Source organism: Pristis pectinata, chromosome 3 (genome assembly GCF_009764475.1).
Source record: "Pristis pectinata isolate sPriPec2 chromosome 3, sPriPec2.1.pri, whole genome shotgun sequence".
Taxonomy (NCBI): Eukaryota; Metazoa; Chordata; class Chondrichthyes; order Rhinopristiformes; family Pristidae; genus Pristis; species Pristis pectinata.
In genome coordinates this window covers 3,138,930-3,159,435 of record NC_067407.1, presented here as the reverse complement: position 1 = coordinate 3,159,435, position 20,506 = coordinate 3,138,930, and the positions used below count along the sequence as shown (strand labels likewise).

The 20,506-nt window shown below is 47.2% G+C and overlaps 1 protein-coding gene across 1 annotated transcript in view; it reads right to left on the bottom strand.

Annotated features, from left to right (window-relative positions):
* The window catches only part of mcoln3b (mucolipin TRP cation channel 3b), a 37,052-nt gene extending 16,749 nt beyond the window's left edge, over positions 1 to 20,303 (bottom strand). The window contains 4 exon segments of the mRNA XM_052012014.1: positions 1,399 to 1,552; positions 5,805 to 5,972; positions 7,459 to 7,685; positions 20,178 to 20,303. Coding sequence (XP_051867974.1) covers positions 1,399 to 1,552; positions 5,805 to 5,972; positions 7,459 to 7,685; positions 20,178 to 20,259 — 631 coding nt within the window. The 5' untranslated portion in view covers positions 20,260 to 20,303.
* Between the last annotated feature and the right edge of the window lie 203 nt (positions 20,304 to 20,506).

Here is a 20,506-nt window from a genome sequence, read left to right as displayed (position 1 = left end):
GGCATAGTAGGATACAGCCTTAATGTGGGGAAAATGGGATTAGTGTCAATGGGCAAAGAAAGGTTAGCATAGACATGGTGGGCTGAAGGGCCTGTTTCTGTGCTGTACAGCTCTCTGTGGCCTACCACTTGTGACATGAAGAGAAATTTCTGTACTGAGGGTGAAAAATCTTTGCAATTCTCTACCCTAGAGGACAGTGAAGAGCCAGCCAAACCGCTCAATAGGTTTCTGAATATCGACTGACATGGGGTTAGTGCAGGAAGTGGTTGAGACATGGAGCTGGAAGAGCAGCCACGATCTTGACGAACAGTGAAGCAGGTTTGAAGGGCAGGATGGCCAACTCCTGCCCCTCTGGCACTCAAACAGTGCCACAAGATGGTTAGTTTCCACCTGAAATGACAAGCAAGATTCCCCCCCACCCCCCCAAGTTCTCCAGCACAGCTTGTGCCTTCCCCTGGAGAAGGTCATCTGATACAACAACCAGTGCAGCACACATCAAACCGGAGTGGAGCAGGGTGCAAATATACCCACTTCCCATCTCCCCTAGATATAGAGCAAAGAACAGTTCCGCATTGGAACAGGCCTATCTGTGCCAACCATGATGCCAATAATCACATCAACATCTGAATGTGACCTCTTGATTAATTGTCCAAAGAGGGACCTCAAGATTCAAGCAGTCTGTGTACCACATCAGAAACTGCTCCAGGTTAGAGCTCATGAGGTCCAAGGCAAGCAAAATTGGCTTGGTTACAGGAGGCAGAGAGTAAGGGTTTTGTGATTGATTTATGACTCAGTGGCTTTGGAAAGGGGACAGCAGGAATTCACCAGGACGCTGCCTGGATCAGAGGGCGTGAGCTACAAGGAGAGGTTGGACAAACCTGGGCTGTTTTCTCTGGAGCGCCTGAGGCTGAGGGGAGACCTGATAGAGGTTCATAAAATTGAGAGACAAAGATAGGGTAGACACAGCCAGTCTTTCTCCTCAGGGTAGAAGTCTCAAATACTAGGAGGACCTGCATTTAAGGTGGGGGGGGGGGGGGGAAAAGAGGAGTTTAAAGGAGATGTGCAGGGAAAGTTTCTTATTAAAAAAAAGTGCTGGGTACCTGGAACAGGCTGCCAGAGCTAGGGCAGAAGCAGATACGACAGTGGTGTATCAGAAGCTTTTGGAGAGGCACGTGAATATGCAGGAAATGGAGGAAAGTGGATGTGAAGGAAAAGGATTTAGTTTAATTTGGCATTGTGTTCAGCACCAGCATTGTGGGCCGAAGGGCCTGTTCCTGTGCTGTACTGTGCTGTACCATTCTTTATTGAGGGAGAAGAGTTTTCATTCCACCTTCATGGCAGGAGGTACAGGCAGGTGTATGTGGTCTCCAAACGAGAACACTTGATGCACACACTCACCCCTCTCCACCATTGGGTCAATGTTGAACGACTCATTGCCAGGACTGATGCTTCCCCGCTTGTAGAAATACTGACACATAGTCAATGGCATTAGGTCAGTGCCTCTCCTTTCGTAAGCATGGTTGCCAACAGAAATCTTACGCAGTTGCGCATACTGGAAGAGCAAAACAAAAATCAGGGGAAATTATACTTGGCAGCTGGACTGTATGAAGTTTAAGTGTTGTCTTCACAATGTCAGTCAGGTGACACTGGATGGAGGAATGCTGGGTCAGACAGTCGCCATCTCACCCAGAGCTTTCCTCAAGGTGGGAGGGAGTGCAAATTGGAGACCCAGGAGGAAGAAAAATTTTGTGTATTTAGAACTCCTTACTGTCACGGGGCATATGCTGTGTCGAGACAGACAGAGAGACAGCTAATCAGCATACTGAAGCATAAAAGAACCTAAAAGGGCACCCACAGGGCAAGGTTGAGAAAGTTTCCACTAGCCAGAGAGTCATGAAACAGGCCCTTTGGCCCAACTGGTCCATACTGACCAAGAATCCCATCTAAGCTAGTCCTATTTGGCTGCACTTGGCCCATAACCTTCTAAAAGTTTCCTATCCATGTACTTGTCTGTCTTTTAAGTGTTATTGTACCTGCCTCAACCACTTCCTCTGGCAGCTCGTTCCATATACTTGACCACCCTCTGTGCAAAAAAAAAAGTCCCCTCAAGTTCCTATTAAACCTCTCCCCTTAAACCTATGCCCTCTTGTTCTTGATTTCCCAACCCTGGGAAAAAGACTGAGTGCATTCACCCTATCGATGCCCCTCATGATTTTATTGACCTCCATAAGATCACCTCTCAGTCTCCTACACCCAAGAGATTTGTTTCCCCAGGGAGCAGTAGCTGAAGTGAAGAGCAAAAACTGGTTCAGGGGGCCAGACAAAGACACGAGGAAGAGTCTGGGACTTGGGGAGTGGGTGGGGAGGCAGGTCTGGAAACATTGGAACAGCACCGCCTCAGCCAAGTCCAACTGGACCTTTTACAACTTAACATTGGGAAACCACGTTCAGCCAGCACCGTGGGACCGGCACATTTCCCCAACTGTTGGATGCGATTTCAATTAAAACCCCAACACTTAATTCACTTTCAAGAAAATGTTGCAAGCAAATATAATCAATTTTTCAGTGAAACCAGTGAGGTCCAAAGGGAGCAGAAGGTCCAGATTATAATCAGAACAGTACAGCACAGCAACAGGCCCTTCAGCCCACCACATCTGTGCTGACCATGATGCCAAATTAAACTAATCCCATCCTCTTGTACATGGTCCATATCCCCCCCATCCCTGAATATTCATAAGCCGATGCCTCTTAAATACCACTATCATACCTGCTTAAACCATCACCCTGGCGGTGCACGCTGGCACCTACCACTCTCCACAGAAAAACTGACCCCCTCACCTTAACCCCACGTCTGCTGGAATTTAACATTTCTACCCTGGGAAAGAGGCTGACTAGGATGTTGCCAGGACTTGAGGGCCTGAGTTATAGGGAGAGGTTGGACAGGTTGGGTCTTTATTCCTTGGAATGTAGGAGGATGAGGAGCGATCTTATAGAAATGTTTCATATGAGAGGCATAGATAAGGTGGACGGTAACGAACATAGGAAATTGGGACTAGCTGGGTGGGCAGTGGTCAGCATGGACTGGTTGGGCTGAAGGGCCTGTATCCATGCTGTATTGCTCTGTGACTCCATAATTCGATGCACTGTTGTAATGAAATGATTTGTAAGGATGGCATTTCACTGTACCTCAGTACGTGAGACAATAAACTAATTTACCAACTATCTACTGTCTGCGCCTCTCAATTTTATACTTTCCACCAGGTCTCCCCTCAGCTTTCGCCACTCCAGAGAAAACAATCCAAGTTTGTCCAACCTCTCCTTATAGCTCATACCCTCCAATCCAGGCAGCATCCTGGTGATCACTGGAATTGGTATTGGTTTATTATTGTCACATGCAAAGATACAGTGGAAAAGCTTTTGTTTGCATGCAGTCCACACACAAGTACATCGAGGTTAGAGGAAAACTATGCAGAATATTGTGTTACAGTTACAGAGAATGTGCAGCGCAGGCAGACAAAATGCAAGGGCCACAATGAGGTACATTGGGAGATCAAAAGTTCACCTTTTAGCATACGAGAGGTCTATTCAAGAGTCTGAGAACAGTGGGATAGGAGCTGTTCTTGAGCCTGATGGTATGTGGTCTCAAACTTTTGCATCTTCTGTCTGACAGGAGAGGGAGGAGAGAGTGACTAGGATGGGAGGGGTCCTTGATTATGTTGGCTGCTTTTAAGGCAGTGGGAAGTTTAGGTGGGGTCAGTGGAGGGGAGGCTGGTTTGTGTGATGGACTGGGCTGTGTCCACAACTTTGCAGTTTCTTGCGGTCTCGGGCAGAGCAGTTGCCGTACAAAGCTATGATGCATCCAAATAGGATGCTTTCTATGGTACATCTATAAACCTCTTCTATGATCTCTGGAAGCCTCCATATCCCTCCTGTAATGGGACGAGCAGAACGGCACACAATGTTCCAAATGTTTCATACAGTTGTAAAACTACTCCCCAACTCTTATAGCCTTGTGTTCACCTTTAACTTGGGGCCAAAATGCATTTTTCTTTCAACTCCTTCTGCCAGCTGAATGTCCATTCCACAGGTTGTGAAGGCCAAATCACCAGGGGATCTAAAGAGCAGGTGACTACGTTTTTGAAAGATCAGGGAATTGAGGGGGATGGAGATGAGGCCTGGGACAGATCAGCCATGATCACATTGAATGGTGGAACAGGACTAAGGGGATGAGTGGCCTATTCCTGTTTTCTAATGATCTTTAATCCACACATTCCTTAAAAATGAACCTGGTCCAACCACACTTCACATCTCTCAAATCTAAGTCAGAAGCTATCTCCCTTCACCAGTGGCCCCCATCCCAAACCTCACCATCAGCACCCCAATCTAAAACTGCAAATTAAATTGGTTTATTGTCACATGTACTGAAGTACAGTGAAAACTTATTTTGCATGTCATTCATACAGATCTCACCACATCAGTACATTGAGGCAGTACAAGGGAAAACAGTAACAGAATGCAGAATAAAGTGTTACAGTTACAGAGAAAGTGCAGTGCAGGCAGACAATAAGGTGCAAGGGCCATGACGAGGTAGATTGTGAGGTCAAGAGTCCATCTTATCGTACTAGGGGACCGTTCAATAGTCTTATAACAGCAGGGTAGAAGCTGCTAGACAACAACCAGCCTGGTCCAGGCTCTCAAAGTGCAAAGAGCAAACAGAAAGGCAACTTGACTATCTTAGAACATCCAAAAAACCCCACAGTTGCTCAAAATGCAGCCAATGTGTTAATGACAGGGAAACATCACAGCCAGTTCATGCAGAGAAAGATCCCACAAAGATCACAAGCAAACAGGAGCAGGAGTAGGTTATTCAGCCCCTCAAGCCTGCCCCACCATTCAATATGATCGTGGCTGATCTGTGCTGGCCTCAACTCTTGTGCCAGTTCTCCACTCCTGAAGAAGGGTCCTGACTGGAAGTGTTGACTGTTTCTCTCCACGGATGCTGCCTGGCTTGCTGAGTTCCTCCAGTATCTTGTTTTTTCTCATCTCCATAACTCTCAATTCCTTGATCTAAATATTTACTTCCATCAAATACCCAACAACCCATCCTCTACCACACTTGCAAACAGAGAATTCCAGGGATCCAATAGCTCAGGAGAAACTGCCGCACACCTCAGTTTTAGATGACCAGCCACTTAGTCTGTAGTTATGTCCTTTTGCTTGGGACTCTCCCACTAATGGAAACATCTCAACATGTACCCATCAAGCCCCCTTAGGAGCTTTACATTTGAATAAGGTCACCCCTTATTCTTCAAAGGCTAATTAACCTTGGAGGGAGATGTTGTCCAGGAGACTAGAAACTATACTCCTCTTTCCTTCAAACAATGTGGTGGGGATCTTCCAGGCCTTCCCGCCAAGGGAAGTAGTCATTTCAGAGATGGCACATCTAAGTGCAGCAGTCCCTCAGTACTGCACCATCAGCTCAAAACATCTCTCAGAACAACAGAGATACCATTATGCTCCAAACACAACACCCTTTGTGGTACCTCATTGCCTTTTGAAACTTTGCTTTAACTAAAGGAGCCATGCTTAGTAGGTTTGGAAAGATGCCCCTCAATTCAAGAACGTGCTCTTTGGAGGTAGACTTTAAAACACTTAAACTTGAAGAAATAGTCATCTTAAAATGGAAACTAATCACACAGGTACCATATATTTCAATTAAAATATAACTGGATTAACATCTAACCAAGACAGAGTACAAGAGGTCAAGGAACGGAACATGGAATTGACCATAACAAGCCACTGACCTGACTGAATATGAAGGAAAGATACTCGTAGACTTCACTTTGAGTGTAGATTGCAAAGTCACTGCTGGGACTGTCCACGTAGTTCTTAATAAAGAGGTGTTTAAAAGCCACAGTGTTCTCTTCTTTGAAGAGGACCACCATCTGATTGCTGAGCCCAAACAGAACCAGCTGAAAGAGAACAGAGTCAATTGTGCGAGGTGTTAACCAACAATGAGGAAGGACGTCAGCAACCATTGGTTACTCCTCTTTCCCAAGTTCAAGGCAACATCCCCCCCAATTCACTTTTGCATGCACAGGTGAAGATTGCAGGAGAATGGCTAACTGGCAGAAGGCAAAGAGTGGGAACAAATGGGGCCTTTTCTGGTTGGCTGCTGGTGACTAGTGGTGTTCCGCAGGGGTCGGTGTTAGGTCCGCTACTTTTCACGTAGTACGTTAATGATCTTGACGATGGAATTGAGGGCTTTGTGGCCAAGTTTGCAGATGATACAAAAGGTAGGTGGAGCGGCAGGTAGTGTTGAGGAAGCAGGGAGTCTGCAGAAGGACTTGGACAGGTTGGGAGAATGGGGGAAAGAAGTTGCAAATGGAATACAGCGTAGGGAAGTGTACGGTCATGCACTTCAGTAGAAGGAATACAGATGTAGAGTAGCTTCTAAACGGGGAGCGAATTCAGAAATCGGAGATGCAAAGGGACTTGGGAGCCCTAGTGCAGGATTCCCTAAAGGTTAACTTGCAGGTTGAGTCGGTAGTGAGGAAGGCAAATGCAATGTTAGCATTCATTACAAAAGGACTAGAATATAAAAGCAAGCTTAGGCTTTATAAGGCATTGGTCAGACCACATATGGAGTATTGTGAGCAGTTTTGGGCCCCATATCTAAGGAAGGATGTGCTGGCATTGGAGAGGGTCCAGAGGTTTACAAGAATGATCTGGGAAAGAAAGGGTTAACATGAGCGTTTGATGTCTCTGGGCCTGTACTCGCTGGAGTTCAGAACGATGAGGGGGGATCTCATTGAAACCTACCGAATATTGAAAGGCCTGAATAGAGTGGACGTGGAGAGGATGTTTCCAGCAGTGGGAGAGTCTGGGACCAGAGGGCACAGCCTCAGAATAGAAGGTCATCCCTTTAGAACAGAGATGAGGAGGAATTTCTTCAGCCAGAGGGTGGTGAATCTGTGGAATTCGTTGCCACAGGTGGCTGTGGAGGCCAAGTCATTGGGTATATTTAAAGCGGAGGTTAATAGGTTCTTGACTAGTAAGGGTGTCCAAGGTTATGGGGAGAAGGCAGGAGAATGGGGGTTGAGAGAAAAATAAATCAGCCATGATCAAATGGGCCAAATGGCCTAATTCTGTTCCTATGTCTTATCACAAACACTGGAGAAGCTGTAATGAGCAGGTTACAAACCAAGAACTGGGCAGACAATAGACTCAGGACATTTTCTGCAGAGGTGTTGTTTGGCATCTTCGTACCATAACTTTCTAAAGACTCCAGAAATGGATTCAAGCCCAAGTGTAAGACTGGGAGAGCCCTGGGGAAGGAAATACTGGCCAACGTACATTTCAAATAGTAAATCCAATCTGGGTGAGATTCAATGAGTGGAAGCAGAAGCTGGACCCAGAACCCCCACTGAGATCCAGGGGCAGACGTAGCATTTGTACCTGCAGAGTAACCATCGCTATCTTCAGGATCTGCACTCCCAGTTTCCATGGTTTGCGGCCACGAGCTTGGAACTTCTCGCACGGGTTCATGAAGAAGAATTTGAGCTTCCTGCGGAGGTGATCGGCTGAGGCGGGGTCATTCGTCAACCCATTGTCCTTCCCCTGCGCCGGCGAGTCCACTGGAGCTCCACAGTCACCAATGGCAGACAGTTCAGGACCCTCCATACCTAACGGAACAAGAGTAGTGGCTCCACATCACACATCCTTCATGTCCTTACTGAACTGTTATAATAGAGTCATAGAGCAATACAGCACAGATACAGGTCCTTCGGCCCAACCAGTCCATGCCGACCACAGTGCCCACCCAGCTAGTCCCAATTACCTGCACTCGGCCCATATCCCTCCAAGCCCCACCCCTCCATGTACCTATCCAAGTGTTTCTTAAATGATACTGTTGTACCTGCCTCACCCACTGGCAGCTCGTTCCATATACTCACCACCCTCTGCGCAAAAAAGTTGCCCCTCAGGTCCCTTTGAAGTCTTTCCCCTCTCACCCTAAACCTGTGCCTCCTAGCACTAAACAGCACTGCACTCTGATACAGGTTCACCATCCCTCTCCTGAGATCTGCAATGGACGAGATGAAGCAAAACAGGAGGAATCTGGCCTCATCTCAGTGGAACAGCTGGGGCTGTAACAGGGAAGCAGTCTCAATGAGCTCCAGAGGCACCCAGGCTAGTGCTGACCGACATGGACACTGCTTGCAACATACAGCAGCAAGAGTTCATTCTGGTCATCAGCCTTTCTCCTATCAGGTTAGGGACGACTCCACCTCATCGTAACACACTGATGCCCAATACCCCTTGATATCCTGGCCCAGAAATGTTGGCTTTGGAAACTTCAGCCCAGCTATAACCTGTGGAAGGGGTGGGAGCTCCAGATTACCATTAGCTCATTAACACAGACACCACTTCCCCACTGCATGCTGCATACCTTCATTTCCAAGCACAGTTCAACCTGCAAGCAAACCACCTGACCGTGATGTGCTGGAACAGGAGGGCATTCAGCCTCAAGTTTAATCTGTCACTCAATGGCTGATCCAATGAGAACATAGAATGGTACAGCACAGGATCAGACCCTTCAGCCCATAATGTTGTGCTGAACTAATTAATCTTAATCCCTTCTGCCTCCATAACAGTGGGTCAAATGGCCAATATTTTGCTGTATGTTCTATAATGTCAATATCCCTCCATTCCCTGCACATCCACATGCCCAAGAGCCACTTCAATACCTCTGTCATATCTGCCTCCACCACTACCCCTGGTGAAGCACATTCCAGGCACCCACCACCATGCAAAAGAAAACTTGCCCCACACATCTCCTTTGAACCCCTCCCCCCCCCCCCCCCCCCCACCTTAAATCCATGCCCTCTAGTATTAGACATTTCAACCCTGGGGAAAAGATACTGGCTGTCTACTGTCTGCAGCTCTCTGGCGACACTTGCGGGCTGCCCCCAGAACACTCTACGCAAAGGTGCATTTCACTGTGTGTTTCGATGTACACGTGACTAATAAAGGTCTCCAATCAGCCTTCACCGCTCCAGAGAAAACCCAAGTTTGTCCAACCTCTTGTTGGATTCAACTGTCTTAAGCAGTTTTTTTTTAAAAAAAGATGTATAGTGTTCAATACACCTCAAGTGGCTGCACAAGGTATAACTGCTTTTTAGCTTCTTCACCATCAGGTGAGTGTTTTCTCATTGGTTGGTTTTGCCAGCTATCTAAAAGGTTTTCTGATTGGACTATTGTTAGCCAAGGAGTACCTCTTACCTCAGGTACAAAAGGTGTCATTTTTTGTTAATCACTCCCCTGCTCTCTTCTCCCCCTGGCCCTTGCTCATTTTAGTTTCTTTGTCTTGGCTCATCTCCCAATAGTAAAGCTAGTGTCATGTGCTCTGTGACTGGTTCTTTGTTTTAAACTTTTCCAATAAAAAACTTTGAAGCACCAAGTAGTTTTCAACTCATTCTTGGACTCTTGAAAGAACCTGCGGATTCAAAAATATCAACTGGAGAGTGTCGGATCCAGTTAATACTTTGACTTGGTGAGCTTTCAGAGACCTTCAATGGCCAACACAACCTTTGTGGAGTAATTGCTGAGACTTGCCTTAGAGTACAGCAGACATTACATTCTGAATGACATTGCTGGCAGAATGTTCGGCCAACTTGGCCCAATCAGCTTCCACCACAAACTTGGAGTGTGCTCAAACTGTATCGATCGAGAAGTCAGAATCCTATTTGTTTTAAAAATGTATTTCTCAGGATCTGGGTGTTGCTGCAAGATCAGCATATATTGCTCACCCCAAGTGGCTTCAGAAGACGGTGGGGAGCTGCCTTCCTGAACTGCTGCAGACTTCTGGTCAAGCATTTATTCAGTGCTCATATCTTGTATTTCCTTATGACAGAGTCCATTTGGAAAGAAGCAACTTAATCAAAGACCTCTCCCACCCCAGTCATTCTCCCATTGGGCAGAAGATGCAAAAGCTCGAGAACACGTACCACCAGGCTCAAGGACAGCTTCTGTCCTGCTGTTACAAGACTAGTGAATGGACTTTTCATACTCCAAAGATGAGTTCTTGATCTCCCAATCTACCTAGCTGTGACACTTGCACTTTGTCTGCCTGCACTGCACTTTCTAACTGTAACGCTCTTCTACATTGTTACTGCTTCTCCCTGTAAGTACATCGAGGATGTATAAAATGATCTGCATGGATGGCATACAAAACAAAAGTTTTCCACTATCTTGGTACTTGAGGCAATAATAAACCAATTACCAATTGATGAACATTGTGCAGTCATCAGTAAACATCCCCACTTCTGACCTTATGACAGAAGGTTGGTCATTGGTGAAACAGCTGAATATGGTTGGACCAAGGACACTGCCCTGAGGAACTCCTGTAGTGATGGCTCGGGACTGGGCTGATTGACCTCCAATGACCACAACCATCTTCCTTTGCACAAGGTATGACTCCGATCATTGGGGCATTTCCTTACGATGTCCAGTGACCTCAGTTTTACTGGGGTGCCTTGACACTACACTCAAGAGCAGTTACTCTCATCTCTAGAATTCAGCTCTTTGGTCCACATTTGGACTAAGGTTATGAGGACGTCTGGAGCCAAGTGGTCCATGCGAATCCCAAACTGAGCACTGGTGATTTAGAAATACATTAGCGATGCAAAGATAAACTTTTTTTGAAAAAAAAAACAATGATGGTGTGGAACTCCCCACCCAAACACATCAATCATGGCTTTTAAAAGGGAACTGGAAGAGACAGTTGAGAGAGAATTAGTTCACAGGGCTGAAGGGAGACAAGAGGAGGGAGACAGATAGACTAGATTGTTCCCATGGACTTGACAGGCTGAATGGCCTCCTTGAATCTTTCCACCTCTTATTACAACAGTGATGTTCTTCAGCACTCAACCTGCGCTTTCCCGTAGCATACGATGGGAGCAGAGTTTGGACCCCATTCCAATTGCTGTAGGTACCAAATCTACAAACACAACAGTACATTGCAAGGATGCACACACACACACACACACAGTTTCAACTCCTAACTATCCAACAGTTCAATTACGAAACAAAGATCACATTCCAAAATTCAGCTCACTCACTGGGGCATGGGTGACACAGTGGTGCAGCTGCTGCCACACAGCTCCAGTGACCCAGGTTCAATCCCGACCCCCAGCACTATGTGGAGTCTGCATGTTCTCCCTGTGACTACACTGGTTTCTCCCAGGTGTCTGGTTTCCTCCCACATCCCAAAGAGGCGAGTTGGGAGGTTAACTGGCTGCTATAAATTGTCCCAAATCAAAAAGGTTGCTCCAGACGTTAGGACAAGTGGCCAAAAGCTAAAGCAACAGGTGTAAAGCCGAGGTGTAGAGGTGGAAGAGTTTAGGGAGGGAATCCCAGAGCTCGAGGCCCAGGCAGCTGAAAACACAGCCAGCAACATTGGAGCAATGGAATGGAGAATACTCGAGTGGGAAATGTGGAGTGCAGAGGTCTCAGAAACTTGTGGGGCCAGAACAAGTCAGTGTCAGAGTCAGAGTCATACAGCAGAGAAGCAGGCCCTTTGGCCCAACTGGTCCATGCCGACCAAGATGTCCATCTAAGCTAGTCCCACTTCCCTGCGTTTAGCCCATATCCTCTAAACTTTTCCTATCCATGTACTTGTCCAAATATCTTTTAAAAGTCACTATTGCACCTGCCTCAACCACCTTCTCCAGCAACTTGTTCCATACACTCACCACTGTGTGAAGTTGCCCCTCAGGTCCCTTTTAAATCTTTCCCCTCTCACCTTAAACATCTGCCTTCTGGTTTTAGACTCCCCTACCCTGGGAAAAAGTGCTTCACATCTGACTGATCACATCAATTTTCCCCTTTCAGGAATATATCCTCATTAAATAATTTGCAAATTTATAACAGCATTTCACACTACAGTGGTTTATCACTCCATTTGCATAAAAGATTTGCATTATATCAGCACGACATTAAGTTTTCATTCCAATACATTGAGTGATAAGCCCGAGACTCCAACCACTCAGTGTGCAGTGGTGGTAGGACTTTGAACCAGTCCTTCCCCAAGTTTCAGGCAAACCAAAGCACATCTTTACAGAGGTGACAATCTTACATCGATAGTCAATGTCAGTCTCGGTCTGCATCCCCAGGAACAGTCCAAAGAGCAGAGCCATGTCTCACAACTGCTTGGGATGAACGCCAGGCTACTGCATTCTTTTCCACTGTTCCAGGAGAAGATGGATGACTGTCTCCTCCCTGGTGCAGCCGCAGGAGGGCAGTGCGGAGTGGGATTGAGCCTGCAGCTGTGCGGAGGATCCGACAGGGAGGTCAGTCACCCTCTCATCACAAGTCACACCAGGGCCCGGTTTGAAAGTCTGTCACCAGGACTATCATGGAACCATCTGACATGATCCACTATCAACCTTTCCTTCTGGGGCAAGGCCATTGCACCCAGTCAGTTGGGCAACAGAGTTGCTGTCAAGTGTGTTCTGCACATAGTTGATAAACAGTAGTCTTAACACAGACTATTCTCCATCTGGTCCAGATGGATGCAGCATTCAGAGCAACACAGCAGATCCACCTGTCTCAATGAGGTGGGAGAATTTGGTGCTAAAGTTCCCTGGGTCCATACACAGCTTGGTGCAGGCACAAAGGTAGATAGTTTGGGTATACTTTCCCTGATGTAAGGTTTCGACCTGAAATATCAACAATACCACCACCCCCACCCCCAAATAAATGCTGCTTGACCCGCTGAGTCCCTCCAGCCCCAGAGCAGCAAGGTGATGGCATGAGAAAATAAGGAACAGTAGGCCATTTGGCCCTTCTAATCTGCTGCCCACTCATCAAGATCATGGCTGATCTTCCAGCTCAACACCAGTCTCCTGCCTTATCTGCATGTTGCTGGGACACGAGGGACTGCGTTATGGAGAGAGGTTGAGACTTTTCCCACTGGAAAATGAGGGGTGATCTTATGGAGGTTTATAAAATTGAGGGGCATAGATAGGGTGAATGGGCACAGTTGGTTTCCGAAGGTTAGGGAAATCAAGAACTAGAGGACATAGGTTTAAGGTGAGGGGGAGAGATTTAGTAGGAACTTGAGGGACAACCTTTCACGGAGGATGGTCCATGTATGTTCCAATTGTGTTTTTTTCTTGTAAAAATTGTGTACAATTTATGGTTAATTTAAGTTTTTCTTGTGGATGCTGTGGATGGCAGGCACAGTAGTGCAGCGGTTAGCATAACACTATTACAGCGCCAGTGACCCAGGTTCAATTCCGGCCACTGTCTGTAAGGAGTTTGTATGTTCTCCCCATGTCTGCGTGGGTTTCCTCCGGGTGCTCTGGTTTCATCCCACATTCCAAAGACATACAGGTTAGGAAGTTGTGGGTATGCTATGTTGGTGCCTGAAGCGTGGCGACATTTGTGGGCTGCCCCCAGAACACTCTACGCAAAAGATGCATTTCACTGTGTTTCGATGTACATGTGACTAATAAAAGATCTTATCTGATGCTCTGTGCCTGTGATGCTACTGCAAGTAAGTTTTTCATTGCACCTGCGCACACATGAACTTGTGCAGATGACAATAAACCCGACTGACTGTATATGGAACAAGCTGCCAGAGGAGGCAACCTTGACCTACTGCAGTTCACTTACCAGCGAAACAGGTCTACGACAGACGTCATCTCCCTGGCCCTACACATCTCTAGAGCATCTGCACAGCAAATACACCTGTGTTAGACTATTGTTTATTGACTACAGCTCCACTTTCAATACTATAATTCCAAGCAAATTCATCTCGAAACTCCGAGACCTGGGACTCAACACCTCCCTTTGCAGATGGATCCTTGACTTTCTAACCAACAGACCACAATCAGAGAGGATAGGCAGCAACACCTCCAGCACGATTATTCTCAACACTGGTGCCCCACAAGGCTGCATCCTCAGCCCCCTACTCCCTATACACTCACTGCTGCGTGACCAGATTCTGCTCTAACTCCATCTAGAAGTTTGCAGATGATGCCACTGCAGTGGGCTGTATCTCAAATAACAATGAGTTGGAGTACAGGATAGAGAGAGAGCTTAGTGACATGGTGTCATGACAACAACCTTTCCCTCAATGTCAACAAAGGAGCTGGTCATTGGCTTCAGGAAGCTGGTTGGTGTATACACTCCTGTCCACATCAACAGTGCCAAGATCAAGAGGGTTGAGAACAAGTTCCTAGGGGTGAACATCACCAATAGCCTGTCCTGGTCCAACCACAGACACCACGGCCAAGAAAGCTCATCAGCATCTCTACTTCCTCAGGAGGCTAAAGAAATTTGGAGGCAAAGGGCTGCAGATGATGGAGTCTGATAGGAGAGAAGGTGGAGCAGGGAACCAAATAAGGGAGGTGGGGAGGGCAGGCAGGGACAGTGGGAGGGGTGTGTGGGGGGAGAAGGAGAAAGAAACTGGGTGATGGGGGGCTGGGGAGGGTTGGGTGTGTGTAGGAGGAACTGGGTAGATGAGGAGGAGACAAAAAGAGGGACAGAGGGAGAGCAGTTTACCTGAAATTGGAGAATTCGATTAGGTTGTAGGTAAGCCAGGCAGAAAAAAGGTACTGTTCTTCTAACTTGTGTTTGGTCTCAGCCTGGCAGTGGAGGCGGAGGACAGACAGGTCAAAGTGAGAATGGGGAGGGGGAATTAAAACCACTGGCAATTTCTGATTACAACATCAGCATTCTCTTGGGTCTCCTGCACAAATGCAGTTAGATCTCTTTACTCTTGTATCCATTCCATACACATTTTGAACAGAAGGGGATTGGTACGTCACCACCCACCCTGACAGCCTCCGATGTACCAGTGTCACCATTGCGATGCAAGATCAATCTTCTGGAGAGTGAACCCGCAGAAAGCATCTGGCCCGGATGGTGTCCCCAACCATGTCCTCAGATCCTGTGCAGATCAGCTGGCAGGGGTATTTGCAGACATTTTTAACCTCTCCCTGCTTCAATCTCAGGTTCCCACCTGCTTTCAGAAGACCACTATCATCCTGGTAAAACCAAGGCAATGTGCCTTAATGATTACCAACTGGTGGCTCTGACATCCACCATCATGAAGTGCTTTGAGAGGCTGGTCATGGCACGCATCAATACCAGCCTCCCAGACAATCTCGACCCACTGCAATTTGCCTATTGCTGAAACAGGTCTACGACCGACTCCATCTCCCTGGCCCCACACTCATCTTTACAGCATCTGACCAGCAAAGACACCTACGTTAGACTATTGTTTATTGACTACAGCTCTGCCTTCAATAATCAAGTAAACTCATCTACAAACTCCTAGACCTGGTACAACACCTCTCTCCGCAAATGGAATCCTTGACTTCCTAACCAACGACTACAATCAGTAAGGATAGGCAGCAACACCTTTGCATCACAGCTTGGTACGGCAACTGCTTTGCCCATGACCGCAAGAAACTGCGGAGAGTTGTGGACACAGCTCAGCACATCACGGAAACCAGCCTCCCCTCCATGGACTCTGTCTACACTTCTTGCTGCCTCAGTGAAGCAGCCAGCATAATAAAAAACCCACCCACCCTGGACATTCCTCTCCCCCCTTCCATCAGGCAGAAGACAAAAGCCTGAAAGCACGTACCACCAGGCTCAAGGACAGCTTCTATCCTGTTGTTGTAACACTATTGAATGGCCCCCTTGTACGATAAAATGGACCCAACCTCAATCTACCTCATCATGTCCCTTGCACCTTATTGTCTGCCTGCACTTCCTGTAACTTCAACACTATTCTGCATTCTGTTCAAGTGCTCCACCTGTCCCTACACCTCCTCCCTCACCACCATTCAGGGCCCTAGACAATCCTTCAAGGAGAGGCTGAGGGTGTCATTTATTGCATCTGGTACAACCTCCTGTACATCGATGAGACCCGACACAGATTGGGTAACCGCTTCGTCGAGCACCTTCGCTCCATCCACCGCAACAGCCAGGACGTCCTGGTGGCCACCCACTTCAATTCCACATCCCACTCCCACACTGACATGTCTATCCATGGCCTCCTCTACTGCCATGTTGAGGCCAGGTGCAGGTTGGAGAAACACCACATACTCCACCTTGGGAGTCTACAACCTGACGGCCTCAACATCAATTTCTCCAACTTCCGGTAACCCCACCCCTTCTTTTTCTTCCCCTCCCCCCCCACCCCACTCCTTTGTCTTCCCTTATTCCCGTGGCTCCCTTCCCCCACCTTCATGACTTGTCCATCTCCTCCCCTCCCCCATCCTTTATTCCATGGTCCACTGCCCTCTCCTACTGGATTCCTCCTTCAGCCTTTGGCCTCTTCTACCTATCACCTCTCAGCTTATCACATCTTCTCCCCCTACCCCACCCACCTGAACTCACCTATCCCCTGCCTGTGTGTGATCCCCCCACCTTCTTATTCTGGCTTCTGCCCTCTTCCTTTCCAGTCCTGATGAAGGGTCTTGACCCGAAACATTGACTGTCCATTTCCCTCCATGGATGCTGCCTGACCTGCTGAGTTCCTCCAGCACTTTGTGTATTGCTCCAGATTCTAGCAGCTGAAGAATTTCTTGTTTCCATTCCACATTCTGTTATTGTTTTCCTTTGTACTATTTCAATGCACTGATGTGATGAAATGATCTGTATGCAAAACAGTTCTCCACTGTACCTCGGTACACGTGACAATAACAAACCAATAAATCAAACCAAATCCTAGAACACTACAGCACAGTACAGGCCCTTCAGCCCATGACGTTGTGCCGACATTTTATCCTGCTCCAAGATCTATCTAACCCTTCCCTCCCACATAGCCCCCCACTTCTCTATCATTCATATGCTCTCTTTAGTAAAAGAGCATATCTCTTGCCAAATGCTTTTATCAAAAACACCAACAATCCATTTGCCAACCTGTTGACCTTGGACAGAATTCCATAATCCATATTAAGTGGAGAAATTGGCAACCGATTTCCAAATCTCTCCCTTTCCCACTGATTTCCAGAACCTCAGCACAACTGCAACATTGTCATTTTCCCATTTTACTCTGTTAACTTGACACCCAAGGACACCCTTAACTCACTGCCCTGCCTGGGACACAGAACGTCTGTTGGTATGATCAGACTATTGATCAGCGCCAGTTCCAAAATTAGTCATCCCTCTTGCAATACACCACAGATTTCAACCCACTTTGCATGTATTACTATTACATCCAGCTCTATGCATAAATTATTTAAAACTCTTCCCTTGAATTCTATCTAGGCAGTTTCTGCTTTCCTTATTTGACTGAAATTTCCACATTTGTCACCTGTCATCACTTATCAAAGTCCACATGGTTAAAGTAACAATGAAGGCAGAAGGCTCTGTGGTAAACAACAGGGTTGGCTCTCACTGAGAGCAAGTACTGAGTCAACTGCTGCAGACCGACTGTACAACCTCTACTGAAACAGGTTAAAATCACCCATCTCAGCAGTGGGACATGAAAATACTTTGTATCGTTATTTCAGAAACCCAGGAGGTCTAAACTAGTACAAAACATGCCACCCACACCAGCTTCCCCTCACCTCCACCCAGCCTCCCCTTGCTCCCCCCACCAAGTCCACCAAGCTCCCCCCACGTGTTTACATGGCGTCCCCAAAAGGATTCCATACTATTCACCTCGACCTGTCACTGGGGGAGTGAGCAAGCTCCCTACCCCCTCCACTCTGGGTGAGTGTGGAACTCAACTCCACAGGGGAACTCCACACTCAACTCCACACTTTTCCACCAAGTTCCCTTTGAAGTTTATTGGGAACTGTCCCAACATTTACAGACCCAACATTTTGGACTCACTGCAGAGATACTTGGTTGGAAATTCATTTGCAAAATTGGTTCTTTTTCCAGAGAGATGTTTTAACAACAAATTCCAAATTGTTTCACGTCATGTCCAGAAATTCTATCTGGCATCTCTGCACACTGGGGAACCCACCTTGTCCAAGGTTCCTTTTAGAGATTTTCAGCGGAGTGTGGACGAGGTTGGCCTGGTGGGAGCATCACTGGTCATTTCTGAGGCAACCCTTGGTTGGGACAGTGCCAGACTGGGAGACCCCACCCCACAGGTAAATCTCTTACTTTCCTTGTGTAGTCTGTTCCTGTGCCCACCCAACCATACCCCCATCTCCAACCCAAATGCATGACCACCCCACCCCCCCCACAACCTTTGGCCATCCTGTTCAGGATATTTGTTACCCAACTGTCTCAGGGTTTCAATGCACACCAAACATTCCCCCCACCACCTCCTCCTCCTCCTCTTCCCCTGCCTTACAGCACAGGCTTGACGAGATCAGTGGTCTCCAGTCATCCCTGCCACACGCCCAAGGCCCACCAAGTCCGCACCTACTGTGAACCACCCGTTTACATAGAGAAACATAGAAAAACTACAGCACAATTCAGGCCCTTCAGCCCACAAAGCTGTGCTGAACATGTCCCTACCCTAGAAATTACTAGGCTTACCCACTGATCCTATTTTATTCTCCCCACGTTCCCATCAACCCCCCCCCCCCCCAGATTCTACCCCTCACCCACACACCGGGGACAATTTACAGCAGCCAATTAACCTACCAACTTTGGGATGTGGGAGGAAACCTGAGCACCTGGGAGAAACCCATGCAGACACAGGGAGAATGTGCAAACTCCACACAGACAGCGCTGGAGGTCAGGATCGAATCGGGGTCTCTGGAGCTGAGAGGCAGCAGCTCTACCCACTGGATGCTCAAGTGAGGTTTGCAGTTGTGAGCAGAAGGTCACTGATGTGCATCCACCCTGCCCTTTGGCACCAGAACTCGTGGACCATCTCTCTGCAGTCTCCTCAACAGAATCCTAAGGATCTCCAACAGGTTGCACACAACCTTCACCATTCTAGGGACGGAGAGTCAATCTGCCCAGTGCTTGCTGAACATTGAAAGCTCCTGAGTTCTGGTATCATACCATGTTTTCCCACCCACATCTGATACCTCAACATGCTTTATAATAGAGGCCTGAACTGTGCCAGTTATTCAATGAGTGGCTTAACCAAGATTCAACATGTTTAATATCTTTTTAATTCCACCTTTCTAGAAGTTAATTTCCCACCCAGTTCTCTCTCATTTAAAATGTTCTTTAGAGTAATTCCTAGGATGAAGAGGTTGTTATGAGGAACCCACACTGAGTGACATTGTCAGAAACCTTTCATTTATGCTCCTCTGAAGGTCAGTTGATTTAATCCTGACCTGGGGAGCAGTGGTACAGCTGGTGGGGCCACCGTCTCACAGCTCCAGTCACCTGGGTTCAATCCTGACCTCTGTGCAAACTCCACGTTTCCCCCCCGCCCCCAGGTGCTCCCATTTCTCCCCACATCCCAAAGGCGTGCAGGTCAGCAGGTTAGTTAGTTACTGCAAGTTACCCCTGGTGTGGGAACGTGGGGAGAACAAGTTATAGGGGGAATTAGTGGGGAACAAGATCACTGTGAGCTAGCAGTAACTTAATGGGCTGAATGGCCTCTTGTTTAAAAGAGATAGAAACATTTCTCACAGATCTGCGTTGGACTGGATTAATTCCTCACCCCCCCCCCTCTTGTTTTATACAATACGCCCGTTCCCTGCTCACCCTCCACACGCAAGGACAAACATCTTTCTCGAAGTCAAAACAAAGACAGCAGTACCATCCCAGAAGTCTGTACAGATTGTTCCCTCTTAGAGAGGGCATTCAAAACGGCACATTCTACCCCACTTAGGCACTCACCCCCTCAACAGAACGTGCATCACATTAATCCGTCACTATCCATACCATTCCACGCAGACTTCAAGGTGTTATATTGCAAAACAGACAACAGGACAGGCCCCACGACAGTGAGTTAACAGACGTAATAACAAGCAGTTTACAAAAGAAAATCAGATTGCCCAACACAAGCAGTTATTCAAAAACAATAACTAAGCCTCGAACTTCGACAATAACGCCAACATAGCTTCGTACAGATATTGCTTGAAGCAAGTCAAATCTTCCACTATTTTTGAATGGGGGGGGGGGGAAGAAGAAGCTCGACTTAATTCAAAGGCTACATAACAGCAGGTCTAACCCAATTTCCAGAATATCAGTATGTTGAACCAGTATCTATAATTCAAAATAAAACAGACCTTGCTTTTTGTCAGGATATAACGAATGCACAGAGAAAAACTGCATTTCACACTCCGTGGGACCACTCGCTGGACTTTCCATATCATCTGAGATCTTCACGCAGCAAGATTAGAATTACGCCAGTTTATTTCATACCGCTCCTACAAATAGCCCAACGTTGCCTTGGGAATCAATGAGAAACCTCGAGTTGTCGTTTATGCAAATGCATTAAAAACGTGACATTTTCTGACGAGTGCAGTAAGGAACTCACCCGCCGGGGATCTTGCACAGAGCAAAGGTGTTCCAGCCACCTATTCACTGGGGGTTTGATTGACTGACGCCTGAGCCC